General features: G+C 40.8%; 1 protein-coding gene across 1 annotated transcript; it reads left to right on the top strand.

Annotated features, from left to right (window-relative positions):
• The first annotated feature begins 1,966 nt into the window (after nucleotides 1-1,966).
• Nucleotides 1,967-16,299, top strand: LOC133014020 (phospholemman-like). The gene is made up of 8 exons (XM_061081127.1): nucleotides 1,967-2,217; nucleotides 11,079-11,134; nucleotides 12,120-12,152; nucleotides 12,456-12,479; nucleotides 12,666-12,740; nucleotides 13,044-13,080; nucleotides 13,238-13,281; nucleotides 15,685-16,299. The coding sequence occupies exons 2-8, from the start codon at nucleotides 11,101-11,103 to the stop codon at nucleotides 15,702-15,704; spliced, it is 267 nt and encodes an 88-aa protein (XP_060937110.1). The 5' UTR covers nucleotides 1,967-2,217; nucleotides 11,079-11,100; the 3' UTR covers nucleotides 15,705-16,299.
• The last annotated feature ends 1,977 nt before the right edge of the window (nucleotides 16,300-18,276 follow it).

Genomic DNA, 18,276 nt, shown 5'->3' on the forward strand with positions numbered 1-18,276 from the left:
CTGACAGCCACCGCATATCTACAAGCATATCTCATATGCAGTAAATGAGTGAAAATAATAATATTATCATAAAAACATATAAAGAAATTGAAAGGCAGAGTAGAAAGGAGAAGAAATTCATTATTTCCCCTTTAACCTCACTGCGAAATCTGTGTGTTCTAATTTGTTGTGTCATAGTCTCAAACTGCCATGCAAATCCTGCCCCTCTCTTCTGTCTTACTTTGTAGAAAAGTGGAGGACGACAACAGTGAAATCTGATATCGCACCTGACAAACCGGTTTTACCCTGGGGGAAGATGTGGACAGACAGGGGTGGAGAGATCTGTTGTGTGTGTGTGTGGGGGCTAGAGTATAATGAGGGGGGTGGTTTGGTGGAAACACACCGGCTCAGATGATTCTTGTACAGACCTGTTAAAGGAAAAAACGTTTATTTAAATGAATAAAATACTAACTGAGGTGCAGCTGATTTTGACAAGGGTGGGAACGCAGCCGCATAGAAAGATGTGATGAAGTCATTAGTGAAGATCCCCCCCCCCCTCATTATTTCTTCATATATATCTGTAATGATGTGTAAATCATCTTTATTCCTATAGAAACAAACCTACATTTATCATGTGTGCTGCTTAGTTGGGTCACATAGTCAGAATGCTGCATATAGCTTCTGAAACTGTGGGAAATAAAAACAGAATCTTATGTTTGGTCTTTGTTCACTTCATGTTTGCTGTATGGTCAAGTGGTCAAACATTTCCTCACTGAAAGAAATAGAAAACAACAACTTAAATTAAATTAAATGAAAATAAATGTCACTGTACACTAAATCACAACTGTGGTATTTCAGTGTTCTTTTTTCAGCGATGTCAGGGCTGGATCCAGGGGCGGGGCCAGGGGGGCACTGGTCCCCACTGAATTCCACCGATAGGCCCCTGCCCTTTTTTAATAAACTACTCACTTACTAACAATAATTACAACAAATATGACATTTAAGGGATGCATCCTTCAGAGAACACAGTTTACTGGCTCTTAAAGACCACCTCCATCGCAGGTCTGTGACGGGTATTGCCAGCTCGTCCCGCTCTTATTGCTGTTACCTAGCAACAGAGCTGATGTTTGATACAACAAGAAAGTTTAATGCCATTTGTTTTTTTAACATGTACCGTTAGCTGTTCGGTTGAGTTGAAACGCTTTACTTACTTCTCTTCTCACTTTCTCGTCACTTACCGGTGCCATTACCTTGCCAAAAAAACGGTTTGTCACTGAAGCGTAATGAATCCTGGGATAGGTTGTTACAAGGAGAGTCGACCTGTTGGAGACTTTGTGTCTCGGGGTTGGAAGGACACGTCTGTTAGCCGCATTTGAAGGAGCCTTTGAAATGGGGATAGCTTAGCTGAACCGCTGTGATCCAATCGTCGAAATGCAGACTCAGGAGGATGCTACTTAGCTACTGTGCTTGGGAGGAACAATTTTCAAAATGTATTCAATGTTTTGTGGCTTTGCTCCAAGTTATGGAGCTAACAGTGAACAAGGAACGACTTAAATGTGCACCTTTCTGCACTGGGAATTGTGCGTGGTTGTTGGATATATAATTGGCTTCTCTGTGTACACTGTGGCCCCCGGGGATAGACAATAGCTAGATCTGCCACTGAGCTCTGTTTGCAGCAGATTAAATAATTTAAATCTCTGTCCTTTACTGACTTTTTTTTCCATGGAGCAGCACTGATCTCCAAAAGTTGCCTGTCCCTGTATATTACAGTATTATAGGCCTATAATTAAATGACCCTTCCGCATCCATCGGCTCTGCCTCTGTTAACTGCTCATCACCATCAGAGTGGAGCTCGACAAACTTCCTCATCTTCGTTCTCGACCAAGCAACCATTACAGGTCTCCTCCTCCTCCGGCTCGGGGCTGACTCTGGATCCGCCTCCACGCCCCTCACCCCTCCAGCTGCCGGGCTCACAGACCCAGCACACCGACCCCAGATCAGGATCCACCCGCCTCACTCCAGGTACTGGAGTGCGCACTCGCAGTAAGCTCCGTCCCCCTCTTTTGTCTCTGACACAGAGAACAGACCAACCTGTTGAGTGTGTCAGTGCGGACAGACAGGGTGTTGGCGCACAGTGAAGCTCTCTCTCTCTCTCTCTCTCTCTCTGCTCCGTGCCTCGCATCCGTCTCACTGGAGAAATTACCTCGTTGGAGTCGCAGCTAAAACAACAAGTGAAAGGTGAGTGACGACCGGAGAACCAGCTCGTAGTTCCAGCTTCGCTCCTCCGGCTTCAGTCGAACACATTTAATAACTTTTAAAAAAATTTAAAAAAATGTTTCCCTCTCTCCTGAGCTAGTTATCTAACGCTGGCGAGGTTCTCTCTGAACACGCAACTGTTGATAAATCCGTGTGTTTCAAACGAACAGGGACAGGAAGTGACTTAAGAACGAAACGGGGGCTCGGATAAAAAAATGGAGAAAAGTGAGAAAAGTTTTGACTGTTGTGAAAATGCTTAGAGAACAGCACATGTTATAAATTTAAGGTTGTTCACGACTCGTGCACGCGCTCGGGGACCAACGTCCCGGGATAATAGAGTCCTGCTGCACGCGCTTTGGTGACGCACTGTTTGTACTGGATCTAGATTTTAAGAGAAACATCTGCTTCAAGTTACTGACATTTACATGTTTTACTGTATCTGTCTGTGTATTCGGTCCGTTTTTAATCTCACCAGAGAAAAGAAATAAAAACTGTGCAGACGTTCAACCTTAGAATCGGGCCCTTGGACGCTTTTCACATTGTAATCTAGAGAAATATATCAGCTGAGTGGACGTCTATTAATCATGGGTCCAATTTGATTATTGAATACCAATGAGGAACCGTCAGGGAAATGTTTGAACATTGTCATACTGTGTGCGTGTCTCTCTGTTTGTGTGTGTGTGTGTGTGTGTGTGTGTGTGTGTGATGTGAAAAGGCCAGCTGATAAGGGCAGTGGTCATATCAGTTTGCTACTATGTGGCACAAGGAGAGATAGGGACAAGGACAGATACAGGAGCTGTGTGTTATAGAACTGTAAAGTCGAGAGGACAGTATTGTATTGGTTCAGATACCATTTATCCCTTAACTTGTATCGATTCCCATACCTGGACTTTGCCTATCGGCCAATACCGGGGGTTGCTTGGATACCCCTGCATTTAAAATTATAATTTAAATGATATGTTAACAGCTGCATGCTACTAAGCCTGTATGATAAAACCCATTGAAAAACATTATAAATATGTTTTCTAATAAAAACATATACATACAGAGAATCAATGTGAATGAATAGAACTTTTTTAAATCTGGTTTGGTCATAACTGAATAAAATAAATCTAGCAATACACAAAAATGTAGGTTGACAAGTTTGTTGGTTATATTTCGTGCTTTGCGTCGTTTGAATGTCGTTTCCAAGTTCGCTGGTTCCTGTTTTTCAATTGCTTTATGAGATTTCTAGTGTTGTTGTTGGCAACACTAGTGTCATGACTTGAAAGTGAAGTCTTGCATTTGCCACGCATCGGATTTTTGCTTTGTGGGATTTTCCAGCATAGAAAATTGCCAAGTAGCAGATTTATTTGGGTGAAACTAATATACTTAATATACATTTTCAATACTACTAGAGCTATTGGAACATGGTATTGATGGTATGTTTTGAGTTTGCTAATGGTCGTTGAAACTTTGTATTTGCAAAGGTCGAAAACTTTTTTCTTCACATTTAAAGAGTTATGTCTGTGAGAAATTGTACTTGTTAGATGATTGGAACATTTATTTGGTTATCAAGTGATCCATCATATATATTTGGGCCGGATGTTGTTGCAAGGGAAGAGACAGTAAGAAGACAGGGATAAATGCTGTCATTTTCTCTTCCTCTCTTGTAAAATACAACTGCATGTGAAAAGAGACAGAACAGAGAGATGAGTTAGATCACAGGGGCACAGACAGAGGTGGAGACAGAGTTATATCTCCTTTCTCAGATGAGACAGACTTAGCTCTCTACCACAGATCCTAAAAAAGAAAAGGAGAGAAAGAGGTGCGACTCCTCACCTTTCCTCGCATCGCTTTGGTGCCTCACAAACACAAATTTAGAAACCTCAACAAGGAGACATTGATTTTATCACGAGGGATGTGACTGTGACCTTCAGTTCATTCCCTATGTAACCACACGCTCCACAGCTCCATCGCAGCAGAGACGCAGATGATCTTTTCTGATTTGAAAAGTTTATTTTAGCAATATTACAATAGTTTGATACAAAAAAATGCAACATCTTACAGGCAAAGTTTTATCAAAGTGTGAATTTGTTGTTATTGGAGTTGGTCATTGTCGATTAGTGCAGATTTAATAGTTATCTGGAGGTAAAGATGAGATGAATAATGGAAATGTGCGCCATCATTTCACCCACTGATCATGGCTGCAGAGCGAGGAAGCATGGAGCGTGTTGCTAGCAGCTCTGCTAGCCTGGTTACCATGTGTGACTCATTGCTCTTGTATGCTCCACTCCTCTTTCCTAACCGCACTCTCCCTCGTCTCTCTGCCTTCCTCTCTCGTTTGCTCTGCCTCCAATGCTCCCACCATGTTCACTCCCACTCGTACTCACTCGATAACTTGTTTGTTCTTCCCTTTCTATTTCTCCATCCATTTCCCCCCTTTTCTTCATCAGTGCACTGCCTCCACTGATTCCCACCCTCTGTCTGTTCCATCTTTCCTATCTCTCCCGTTTATTTGTGGTTTTACACAGTAATGCTGTTAAGCTGCATCTGTTGAATTTCATCTTTGGTCTTGAGCTGTTAACACCCAACTCCACAGTTGCTCAGCAACTGAAAATACATCTTCTCTTTTTAATAGTTCAGGAATTTGAGGTCATGTGCTACTACATCAGTCACATTTCTAGTCTTTGAACTGCTGAGAAACATTTTGTACTGGAGTTATAGAAATAACAAATTTACAAAGAACGTCAAGTGTGTCTCAGCCGAGATACAAGGTAGCATAGTGTGTGCGTGCACACATGTGTTTGTCGGAAAGGATGTGGAATCCAGTGCTGCTAATTTAGGAATAAATAATGCCACTGAGAACAGGCAGCTGTCTTTGTAGTGCATTACAGGAACGCACACACACACACACTGGGGTCCAGCACTCAAAGGGCTGGGTGTGGTGAATGAACAAAACCAGGGACTCAGTCACATTGTGCACACCAAATCTTAAACATGCAGTCACATGCACTCAAAATCGAGGAAGCAGAAATTCAGTCTCTTAATTTTGGGTTAAAGTCATGTAAATACATAAACTCACACGACTGTGTACATTTTTTGATTAGTATTTTAAATTTAACATACACACATACCATACATAAATAACTTCATCATTCTTTCAAGAAATGATGGATATGACCGTTGACTTTGTTAAACACTTTGCTCCTCACTTCAATTGGATTTAGTCTATTTCAAGACATGTTTGTATGTGTGTTGTCACCTAGCTTAGTCACAATAAGGAAGTAGTAAACACGTCACATATTCAAAGCCAACTGGTGGCCTTTCTCTGTATGTCTGTGTCCCTCAGTGTGTGTAGATATTCATGCTGCAACAGTGATGCTTGCTCTGCTATAGCTGCAGGACCTAGGCTGAGTTCACACTAATACGTTTTAGTTTTTAATATGAATTCCTGTTTCTATGTTTACGTTTGGCGCCCACACTCCTCCTGACTTTCTGAGCACTTAAAACTGAGTAGTTGGGAAAAGCTGCTGGCCAAGTTTTAGTTTGGCAACTCAGTGGCTGTATTTGAGGATTGACTGACAGAAACGGACATGATATGAAACAATGACACAGTACCCTGCATTCACTTACTGAACGTGTCTTATAAGACACAATTCCACGAGCTGTGATGAAACCCAAACATTGCTAACCCTGCTCTTAGTTTTCACCATTGCTGTTTCTCATTCGTGGTAGCTTCTGCTACCAAGCAACCAGCTGCAGGGTAGACAGTCTGCTTCCTGTTTACAGTGGCACACACATGCCTAGTGTATGTGAATGGTAATGTGTTCCCACTTTCATGTCTGGTACAGAGCTTGAACGCTTGTTTGGTTGGATTGTTCAAGTTTTAAAACACCATTTTAAACTATAAAGTATCAGGTTTAGCTCTAAGAACAGGGTTGTTTGCGTTTGTATTTGGCGACCTTTCCTATGGTTGCACAAACAGAAAAAGCTGTCATTTGTTAATCTGTAATATGAAAATATTATGGCCAGCACCCATAAAATTTACAGAGCACATCCATTGTACACAGAGAGGGAATCATTCAGTCTTTCGATAGTCATGCAGATAGTTTTGGTCTTCTAATTTTGGTCTTCTAGTGTTGTTCTCTAGTGTTGGTCTTCTCTGCAGAGATTTAAAATATATGTCTCCTTTTATGCTATGGAGATCACAGCATTAAAAATATATAATTAAGAAAATCAACAACAAAAGTATTACACAATCCCATAATTGTTTTAACAGTTTTCTTAATATTGCGGGTTAGGGCATTTTCAACATTTACTGTGAGTTTGATGGAGAAAGATTTGGACATATTTAGGACCTTAGCAAAGGTATGAGAGCCATTCTTGTTAAGGCAGGTGTTGATTCAAGCTTTATGGAGGCGGTAGTTTATGTTTTTGTCCACCATGTAAAGGCCAATTTATGCTTGTACGTCTTTTCTAAAACAGACAGATAAGACCGCCCTATCCGTCGTGGAACGCCCTCTCCGAGCGCCTCGGAGAGCTTTTCGTACACCTCTGATTTTTCTAACTGTCCGTCTTCATGTCGGAGAGCCCACGGAGAGCCCTTGGCTGTGATTGTTCCGCGAACGACATCATTTCCCTACGACGTCATTTCCCTACGACGTCATTTCCGGACCTCAAACTTCCTACCACGTACAGTGGTCGGCGAGGAATAAATTAAAAAGACTCTTTGCCCCCCGTGGAGCCCTCTCCGAGAAACGGATACGTAGAAGCATACTGGAGCCTTTAGACCGACGCAGCCCCATGTGAGAATTAGCTGTCTTAAAGGCCCTGCTACTTATTGTGTTACTCATGGGTAAATAACAGGAGAGAAGAAAAAGGGGATGGAAAAGACTAAAAGACTGGATGATAGTGTATGAGCGTGAGACGGGCATCAAGCCCGGAAAGCCTGTGCTCCAGGGAGATTAGAAAGGGAGGGGAGTGGCAAAGAGGGACAGCAGAGGGGAGGGTGAGGGAGCAAGGACGTGCAGAAGTGTGTCGAAAAAGGGAAGTGGTAGAGGAGAGGATTAAAGAGGCTGGAGAAAATTGATGGTAGCTTGACAAAACCAGAAGAGCAGTGTGAACCATCAAATTAAAACAAACGGGCGATTCTTAAATCACATAGGAGGAAAGGAGGGAAAAAAGCAGAGGGTGTGTGGGAGCAAGAGACAAAAAAGTGGGAAAACAACCCTAAAGACACAAAGAAGAGAGATGCAGTGGAAACTGAAGACAAAAAACAAACAGGGGACAGTTGGAGACAGTCAAAGAGGCATGACAGAGGCAGAACAGAACAGTCTTTATCTCAGGATCAGTGGCTCTACAGGGTACTGATGCTCAGGGGGGGAAAAACTCAGTCTAATTAAGCACTTTTCAATACCAGCTTGCTTGGACTGATTGTTTGTTTTGAAACTGTTGTTACATTAAAGCTGATACAACTAGATTAATCAGTCAACTGTTTAGAAGATCTGAATGTTTATAAGTAAAGAAATACCCAGAAATTGCTGGTTCTAGATTCTCTGATGTTGTTTTTTATATATTACTACGCTAATTAGGGCCCCAGCAACAACATTGCGAAGGCCCTATTGAAACTGATTCATGTAAATCAATTGCATTTTTTAGGGCCTAGACATGCTCAAAAACTCACCAAAGTTGGCAGAAAATTCAAAAATTTACTGACTATGACAAAAATGTATTCAAGTTTTAGTGTACGTCACTTGGTGTGACCGTGGCGTGGCGTCTAAGTATGATGATTTGCCAAAAAAGAGGGATCTATACGAACTCCTCTGTGCATTGTCAAACCAGCCTCAAACCTCTCTCACACGATCACATTCTTGGCCTGATCAGATCCATATGTCAATATTGACTCAACGACACAGCGCCACCTGCTGGCGACAGGAAGTGACATGTTTTATCCTTTGATGCACTGTCCCTGGCTGCTTAACAGTATACAGCTCATCCTTCCTTTAACCTTCCACCAGAAGTTAACCCAAACTGAGAGATCGTAACGCTGTGATTAACTCAAGCTTCAGCTGTAATTCACAGGGGGGGGGGGGGGGGGGGGGTTGTTCTCCACTGTTGAGTACCCTACTTTGAGTGGACGGAGCAGTAAGTGGAAAATCACTACTGTGAGGTGTGTCTCCTCTGCTGCTGCCTCAACATAGCTGCTACGCTGTGTGGAGCAACTCAGACACAGCATGGGATCTAATTGCAGGAAGTACTTGTTTATTAAGGACGGTATAAGGAAGGCACACGGAGCCGTTTCGCCCGGTCCCTGTTCCCCTTCCCCCGCTGCCGCATCAGGTCCCGAGATCGCAAGTTCTTGGGCCTGCACATTGCTGCTAGCAGACCTAGTTATATTTTAGTTTTTCGATTGTTAATGAGTTAATCCAGTAATGTCAATATTTCCCCTAAGGCTCTGGGAAATTGGGATCAGCCTTTTTCACATTCATCTCACATTTCACAGAATATGAATCAACAATAATAAAACATTTCTTCTTTTCAGATATGCACTGAACTCTGGAGATCCTCTGCATTTTCTCAGGAGACGTGTATGTGTGAGCAAAAATGTGCGAGTGAGAGCCTCCACAGTTTTTCTGTGGGATTTCTCCGCCTGGCCCCCTAGTATAAAGTCAACAGAAAGTCTGCTAAATCTGATGTGAGAACACAGCAGGGGATCCCTTGCTGGATTCTCTGTGAGTGTGTGGGTGGTGCGATACACCTAGAGGACACAGGGGACGATCAAGATAGTTTTTGGTGATAAAAGATGTCACTGGTGTCGATGTGCTCTAAACAAATTATACAGAACATGGTGATACCGATATGTCTGAGAAAGGCTCATTTCGGCCAACATTCAACCAATTAAACCAGATAAACTGTCCGGCACTAATTATGTTATTTGCTGCAACTGCTGTACGGCCACTCCAAGCACTCAGCGTTACAAGCACTGTACTTTATGCATTTGGGTGCTGTGCTTTTATCCCTTACACTCCTTGAACTCAAAAATGTTATCACACACCTCCAGCACTCGCACCCTATCTCCACCTTGCACTAACATTTGCTTTAGAAAATGATCCTCAAATTGGAACAAGGAGGAGCTAGGCGCCACCTCTGTATAATCTCTACCCCGTCCTCTGCTTTTTCTCACCTTCTATGCAACCTTTCAACAATAACACCTTTACTTTTCCCTCTTTGTCTTCCTGTCTGTTTTCCCATCTTTCTCTCTCCCATGACGGCCTCTGCTCATCCTCGCTCTACTTGCTCCCCACTATGTGTTTGTCTTTTTTCCGAGGTAAACTGTTCTCTTATGGTTGTTGGCCTGTTTCCCAATCTCTACATTCCCTCTGCGTGGCCTTGGGTTGCTGGTGAGCGGCACCAGAAGAATGCTCATTCGGCCCTTCTCCCTCTCAGATTCTGCCAAACTCTAAATACCAACAACCAACGAGGAAGACATATTGGTTTACTCACATCCTAGGTATTTTTTTAATTACTGAGCCTCAAAGGTCACCGTTGTTTTCCTTCCAGAAACGTAAAGATGTTAAATCAGACCAAACTCTAGTAGTTTAACTCTAACATCTTTAACAATGTCTTTTGTTTTTATAGCGTTACTTACAGCTCTTTCATAACTTTATTTACAGCAATATTTTCCCTTGTGTCGCCTTAAGTTAATGTTGAGCATTGGCTGATAGGAAAAGCCTGTGATAAAAGATGAGAAAATTACACCAAAAGCTAACACAAACTGAGAGATCGTAAAGCTGTGCTTAACTCAAGCTTCAGCTGGAATTCACAAGGGTTTGTTCTCCACTGTTGAGTACCCTACTGTCAGTGGAAAGGGGCAGTAAGTGGAAAATCACTACTGTGAGGTGTGTCTCCTCTGCTGCTGCCTCAACATAGCTGCTACGCTGTGGTTCGAAGCAGCTCAGACATAGCATGGGATCTAATTGCAGGAAGTACTTGTTCATTAACGACGGTATAAGTGTAATTGTTGTCTTACAGTCATGAAAATAAAAATATTTCAATTGATTCCCAAAAGACGCAAACATCTCAACATCTATATACTAATCTATACACTAAAGGGTGAATGGACTTTAATCATATTTTCATGGATTTTTTCCCCTCAGCAAATGAAAGCTAAATATAAAAGTAAGAATCTGAGCATCCACACCCATGCGATCACATGCACACAGGGACGTACGTTATAGAGAAACCCTGTGGTAAAAATTGAAGAATAACTCTGAAATTAGAAAGAGGTTGAAGCTTTGAGGCTTTTACATGTGAAGTGAAATCGTTATTATGCTTCTCGTATTATGGCTCCATTAGAGCACTTTGTACCCATCAACATCGGATCAAGTATCTCTGTGCATCTGAGTGCGAGCGAGTCGGAGAAGCCATTTAATGTCGATGTAAATTGAATCAGATATGCTGTGTGCTTCACAGGGCATGGACGTATGTACTGTATGAGTGATGAGTTTGTCTCTGTGTGTTTAAATCCTGTGAGTGCCCCTCAGAAAACACAGAAAGACTAAATGTTGCATCACACCTCTGTTGACTTTGTTGGCCAGTCTGAGCCAGTTTGGAGTACTGTAATAAGCTGTGTATCATGCACACATAAAATGTGATTACCATTATAAGAAGATTTTATCTGCTCCATGATAGCACAACTCAAGCATTATGAAATAGCAGGCCACATGAATGCATCAGTCAAACATGCAGGTTTCAATCCCCTTATTACTTATTAGGGTTGTTGCTACAGTAACCAAGAAGCCTCCGTGTAAAAGTCATTAATAACGACATTGTTGTTGATATCACTGTATTTCTCTCCACAGCTAAACATCCTCAAGCTCCAAGATGTCAAAGATCTGTGCTTTGGTGTTGATGACACGTGAGTAAAAGTCTTAACAAGTCTTAAAGTGTAATTTTTGGTCACTAAGTACAAAGGTTCTGTTTGCTCCACCTCCCTCATTATGAGGACATTCTGCCTGAGGGACCTGCTGTCATCAGCATGTTGCTGGCAGATGAGCCATGTGAAAATGCAGCAGAAAAATATTCACAACAAGCAAGTGGGAATGTTTATAATGTTTCTAACATGCAACGTCATGCAAACAAAACCACTGCTTTCTTCAGTGGCATTTATTCATCATGTCCTGCCTCCTACATGCCTTAAATAAGTAATTATTATAATAACACATTTTATCTAAAGGCGTCGTCCACAGCACTCAAGGTCCCTTTACAAAACAATGTATCAAAACGATCAATAAAATTAACATGTGGAAAACAATCAAACTGAATATACCAGTTTAAAAAGATGGGTTTTGAAACGGATTAGATGGAGAGAGAGTCAATGTTACGGACGTCTGGTGGGAGGGAGTTCCAGAGGCCGGGAGTAGATAACCAGGTGCCTCCCCCCCTCACCTGAATGTTCTGGACATTTTCCTGCTGTTGTGAACGCATCTGTCCTGAACTTCTGCTGACTTCTTCATTTGTGAAAGGCAGACTTATAAAACACAGAGAGGTTTATAAAATATCTTGAAACATATGTTGATTTCCAGTGAACATATCAGAGACGTAGGAGGTGTTTAATACATTCACATTTTTATTCCTCTGTGATTCTATCTACCTGACACTTGAGTTTACCAGTGTTTTCTGTCAAATTAAAGTTGGATGAGAGCTGAGCTGCTGCAGTGTCATTTAAATGAAAATGAATTGTGTGCATATCAACCTTGTTAACTGATTCAACAACAACAGATAATCTTTTTCAGTCCAACCTTCATGAACTGGGATAAACAGTTTAACAGATAAACAGTTCCTCAGGATGTATTTCACCATGGTTAAATGTGTGTGTCTCTGTTTTGGACTTTCTTTTACAGTCGTGTCCCTGGTGTCGGCAGAAGAAGAGAAGCGTACGTAAACTGACTGTTCACTTTCATGAATAACCTTAACTAAAATGATGCAGCTACCTTCAAAAAATAATTTTCTTCACATGTTTGATTAAAATCAAGTGTAGTGTTTGTTTTAGGTTGAAATGTATTGACCTCATTGTCAGCTGTGTTAATCATTACTGATAGAATTAAACTAGGCGATTGTGTACATTCCTCTCACTTTGTACCTTGACTTTATCATGTCAATGTTTGATGTGTGGATGTTTCTGTATATCCCCATCACACCAGATTTTCTCTAATGCTCTACTTTTTCTCTCCTTACAGCGGAAGACGACCCATTTACTTTTGGTAATGCATTGTTTTGTTGTCTTTGTTATTTTTCGATTTTTATTATTTATAAGTTAATGGGAGATGATATCTGCCATCACCATCAGCAGTAATATTGTAATTTCCTTGATGTTTTTTCAATTGTGGTGTAATCTGGTTTAAGCTTGTTTTGGTTCCTTGTCTAATGGTGATGATGTGTTTGTGCAGACTACCACAGACTGCGTGTTGGAGGCCTGATTCTAGCTGCTGTCCTCTGTCTCATTGGCATCACCATCCTGTTCAGTAAGATGCAGATCACACACACACACACACACACACACACACACACACACACACACACACACACACACACACACACTCAGGCCGGGTTTGGGCAAAACCTTTGAAATGTTATTCAGGTTGGGGCCAGGTTTGGGAGTGACATTTGAGTTTGGGTCGGGTGCGGTCACATTGGTTGGGCTATTTACCAGATTTTTACATCGGTTGGGCTCAGACACACACATTCACAGACACACAAGTCATAAACAGACTCAAATGCAAGATCATGTCAAGAAAATCAGTGCTTCTTTTTTTTCTTTATTTTAGGTGGCCACTGCAGATGCAAGTTCAACCAGGACAAGAGGTAACAATTCATACAGTTAAACATGGAAAATTGTGAATGTATGAATAAATTAAAGTAGTATGTATGACCAGGTTAGCACAGATTGTGTAGTTTTCATCAACATAATTGTACTAGATGAAATACTCTCCTCATACTCTCTATTCTCTTCTTTTTGCAGGAGGAGGACAGGAAGCAATGCTCAGCAGATGCTCACTGACCAAGGTAGCACATATTTACCAAGCAGTAAACCCATCTTTTACCTAAGTAACTGTTTTTGGCGTAAGACTTTATCCCCAGCCAACCCCTCACCAACCAAGACCATAACTACATCAACATTAATTCTCTCCCTGAAACCCTGTTTTCCCTTGTTAATATGTTAGCATAAGACCACCTCGAGAAAACGTTTACATAAGCCATTTGCGGACATGACCTACGGGAAAAATCCAGAGAATTGGCCACGGAGTTTACCCGCAGTCTGCCTTTCACACTTGCACAACAAAGACATGAGGTGGAGCAGCTGGGTGCAGCTGACAGAGACAGGAAGTGATGTATTTACTCTGCTGCTGACATCACAGTTTATTTTTTTACACAGACACCGTGGTTGGCTCTTATCACCACAAGCTCTCTTGACATCGTTGTCTGTGTCTTCTAAGCGTGTGTCCCCGCCTTTTCACATTTGTATCCTTTTTTTTTTTTTCATTTTAGAGGCGTCATCAGCCGTGAAAGGTTAAAAGTCACGGTGAGCTCATATCATTGTGAATGGATTATGTCAGGAATACGCGGAGGGACTGAAACTGCACTGGTTGGCATAGGCTTAGAACTTCAGGGTGACAGTTCTATTTGTAGTCAGTTTACTGCAAATGTCAACAGAATAGACCCTCATATTTAACCTGCTAAAACCAACATTTATTACAACTAACCAGATGTTCTGAACAGATTCTTCCACATTATCTCCCATTTCTTTGTACACATACAACTGTAGCATTTTTCCATTGTAAACATTCAGGATTTCCTCACCCTGTTTGCGTCCTGCTCGGGTCTGAAGTTATATTTGAACACTGTCCATCTGTTTCTCTGTTAACTGGCCGTACGTCACACACACTGACATTGTATGGAAAACTCCCATAGTGCTGGAATGAGATGCCATGGACCTCGCTGTTCAACAGGTGGTGGGACTCTGGGGGTCTGGCAGGCGTAAGAGGGAGGGACGAGAAGGGGGGTGGTTTGTGTCAGAAACAACAGCCGTAAACAATGCCCTTGAGGGTTTGACCTTTACAATCAAAACACCCATGTCTTTTTGCTCCTAAGTTCTAATTTTATTCATTTTTTGCCTCTAGGCTCAAACTCATTTAACTCCTGAAGATAAGATAATGCTAGAAAACTGGAAAACTAAACCAGTTTGATTTAAGCATTGTTGCAGATAATATACACAGGTGGCCCGCATGGAAAAACCCAGTGTGTGTGTGCCTTGTGTAAGCAACTCAGCAGGAGCCTACAGGGACATACTGCACACTTGTAGACGCGCACACAAACACACACACAGACACACACATATGTTTGTACAACTATCCTAGTGAGAACACTCATTAACATAATGTATTCCCTAGCCCCTTAACCCAACCTTTACCATCAAAAGTAAATGCCTAACCTAAAACCATATCTTTACCCTGAAACAGACCTTTAAAGGTGGGTCGGTAAGTGAGGACCGAACAAAATGTCCTGACTTTTCCCAAAATGTCCTCACTCTATAGGTTGTGGGCTCAAAATGGTCCTCACATCTTTGGGATCACTCACACAACACACACACACACACTCACATCGTCCCCTTTCCACCACATCAGAGACTGGAAGGTTATTAACTCTGTCTCATTTTCCACGTAAGATCGAAAATTGCTACACTGAACTCTTTTGCTATCATGAATATATATGAATATAACGTGAATATATTGAAAAAATAGAAAATAAAGAAAATACATGAATATATTTCCCAACTAATACATGATATATCACACCCTTATAAATATTCATACATGTAAAATAAAGTTACAGCTTTAAATAGTAGCAAAAATTACGGCTTGTATCACATATTCACATATAACATGATTTGTTCTTTAAATTCAAATTAGAGGGAAGTAATGTTAAAAAATGTACAGTAATATATATGTTTTATTTTTTTAATAACCTGGTGTATTGTATAATTCCGCCATCCATCCATCCACTATCTTTACTGCCTCTCCTTTGAGGGGCACAGTGGGAGCTGGAGCCAATTCCAGGTAACAGTGGGCAAGAGGCCGGGTTCACTCTGGACCAGTTGTCACCGAACCACAGGGCCCAACACACAGAGAGAAACAAGCGTGCACTCACTTCAACACTTCTTGTCAATTATAGATTAGGTATAAATTAACCTAATCCCAATCTGCATGTATTTGGACTGTGGGAGGAAGCAGGAGCAAACCATGGTGACATGGGGAGAACATGTAAACTCCACCCCCATATCGTCTTGGTGTTGGAATTTTGTTGATGATATTTTGATTGTGATTTGTGAATATAGGGATTTTCAAGCAGAAAATTGAACTACATAGTTAAAACTCACTCTCCTATCTGTGTGTCTGTGTGACTGTCCAGGTCGTTCCTGCGAATGCTAGAGTTCGATCAGAACACACACTGACTTCCCAAACCTGCAACCAAGAGATAACAAGAAGGAGGAGCAGCAGCGATTTTTATGTCACCCAATGAGAGGCTTCTCTTGGTTTTTTCATTTTGTTTTTTTATCTAGAGAGATCAACAGGGAGTAGTCTTGTGCATAGCTGCTGTGAGGTGTGATGCTTGCTGCCTGATTCGCTACTGTCCTGCAGCCTGCACCTCCACACAAAGCCACACTTACACACATGGTCACTGTAACTTTCATCTTCAAGTGACTTCACACAACAGCCCCAATTTATTACCAAAAAAAAAGCAAACAAGTGTCTACATGCTGTAGTTCTTGTCTCGTGCTACTTTTGCTGTCTGTAATGTCTGTGTATGGTAAACATTGATGTAGATATTAGTCGCTAACCGTGACCAAGCTAACCCGCTGTCCATTCTGTCATGTCATATATATACACAATCAATGTGGCCACGGTAGTTCAAGATAAACTGTGGAGTCTGATGTTTAGCTTTATGGAGGAGTTGTAGCGGATTGCACTGTTCAGAGATACAGAAAGAATCTGTCATGTTTCTATAAAAGACCTGTTGAAACGACTGTGAGTGGTGGACTTTTCTGTGAGTGTGTTGTGTTTCACTGTGAGCCCCTGAAGCTTGACTTTTCGGAAATTTGATGAACGCTTTTAAGATATTGTATTAATAATATACTTTTCAATATCAAGTCGATTTTTTCAAACTGATCATTGTTGAGTGATTCCAGGCTATATCCAATCTATCCATCATAACTGGACCCCCGCGTAGCACTACAAGTGGTCAGCCAATACGCCCCAGTAAACCAGGCCCATTCCAACTGTATCAAATCATAATGTTTAACTAATGACACTGATTCACAAACATAGGTATCAGCATCAAAGTCTGCCAGTAGGAAAACTTATTTTACAGATCATACAATTTGGTTTTTGATTCTAGGCTCTATATACACAGCTGTATTTGTGTCATCTTTTATTGGTAGTTATTTATGATAAAGTTTATGGTCAAAACTAAAATTATCAAGCCTGTTACATTTCGTTGTCATAAAATAAAAGTAGATAAACTACATTGAAATTCCTTTGTCAAAATGAGACACCTAAAATAATGAAATAGGCAATAATATAAATACAATTTTACTAAATAAAAGTATTGAATATACACCTCACTCACTTCAGACAGTAATATTATTTAAAGAGACGTGGATATATATATACAATTTATAGTATACTACCATTTAGTATCTTCATAAGAGTGTGACAATTACAGCTTAAGAATCATTGCCATATAGTGACCAATATACTGGTATTGTCGTTTTTAATCCTTAATATTGGCATTAATCCCCAAAATATTGATCAGGCTCCACAAAAAACATATAACGGATCTAATTAAAGAACATTTAATAAGGTTTCAAACAGCTTTAATCGTGTAATAATTGATATAAATCGACATACCAATAATAATGAAGTGAATATAAAATTGTAATATTAAATTAACGGACCAATATTGGGCAATTCAGAATTCTGGACCTCAGACAAAAGTTAAAATGGTGCAGGTGACAGAGGACAGCTTGATATTAACTCAGTGACAGGCAGAGAAGATGGCGTTCTTATACATGATGAAGATGAGTTCTGCTGGAAGAAGGTGAAGCTGAGGAAGAGAAAATATAAATATAAAACTGGCTCTGGAAGCAAACAATTAGATAAACAAATGCAATCTGCATATCGATCAAACTTGAGCGTGGTCGATTTTAAATCTTCTAAGTGCGAGGGTCTAATCAAGCACTAAGAGTGAACTATTAAGGAGCTTTAAAGGTTCAGTGTGCAGAATGTAGTGGTTCAGTTGCATGTTCCTGCAGAATACCCTTCACCTCACTCTCCCCTTCTAAACATGAAGGAGAACCTGTGGTAGCCTTCAAAAGGTGTTTAGTTTGTCCAGTCTGGTCTACTGTAAAAAGCATGGCGGCCTCCGTAGAGAGGACCCACACCAGTTGTAAATATAAAGTATTTCAATATGAAGAGCCCATTCATGTGTAAAGAAAACAACAATTCATACAATCTAGATGAAACACATGAGTTAAATTATCACTAGGATTATTTTATATTCAATATCTGCCAATAGATCCCTTTCATCTAAATCTTACACACTGAACCTTTACATTGGAGCTGGAAAAAAACTATTTTCTCAGATTAAAAATTATTAAAACACATAGACAAGAACACAACATTTTGTGTGGAGGATGTGCACATGTACAGAGCTTCTGAAGTCCCAAAAAAAAGAATATATTTATATTTTGTGCGCACAGGTTATTAAGATCAATTTCTAAGTTGCATTTATAGCTTTTAAGAGCTATATTATGTTTGTAACATGGTCCTCCCATCGGCTGAGCTGCTGTCCTTCAGTATGCTCAGCAATGTTTCCTGACCACCCTGTGTCTCTGTGCAAGAGCAACAAGCATGTCATTGTGTCAAACTCTCAAGTGAAAATAAAACTTGATTAGCTGAGTTTTCTCTTACAAATCTGGTGGCTGTGAGCACCTGAGTGATT

The sequence above is a fragment of the Limanda limanda genome, chromosome 11, assembly GCF_963576545.1.
Source record: "Limanda limanda chromosome 11, fLimLim1.1, whole genome shotgun sequence".
Lineage (NCBI taxonomy): Eukaryota > Metazoa > Chordata > Actinopteri > Pleuronectiformes > Pleuronectidae > Limanda > Limanda limanda.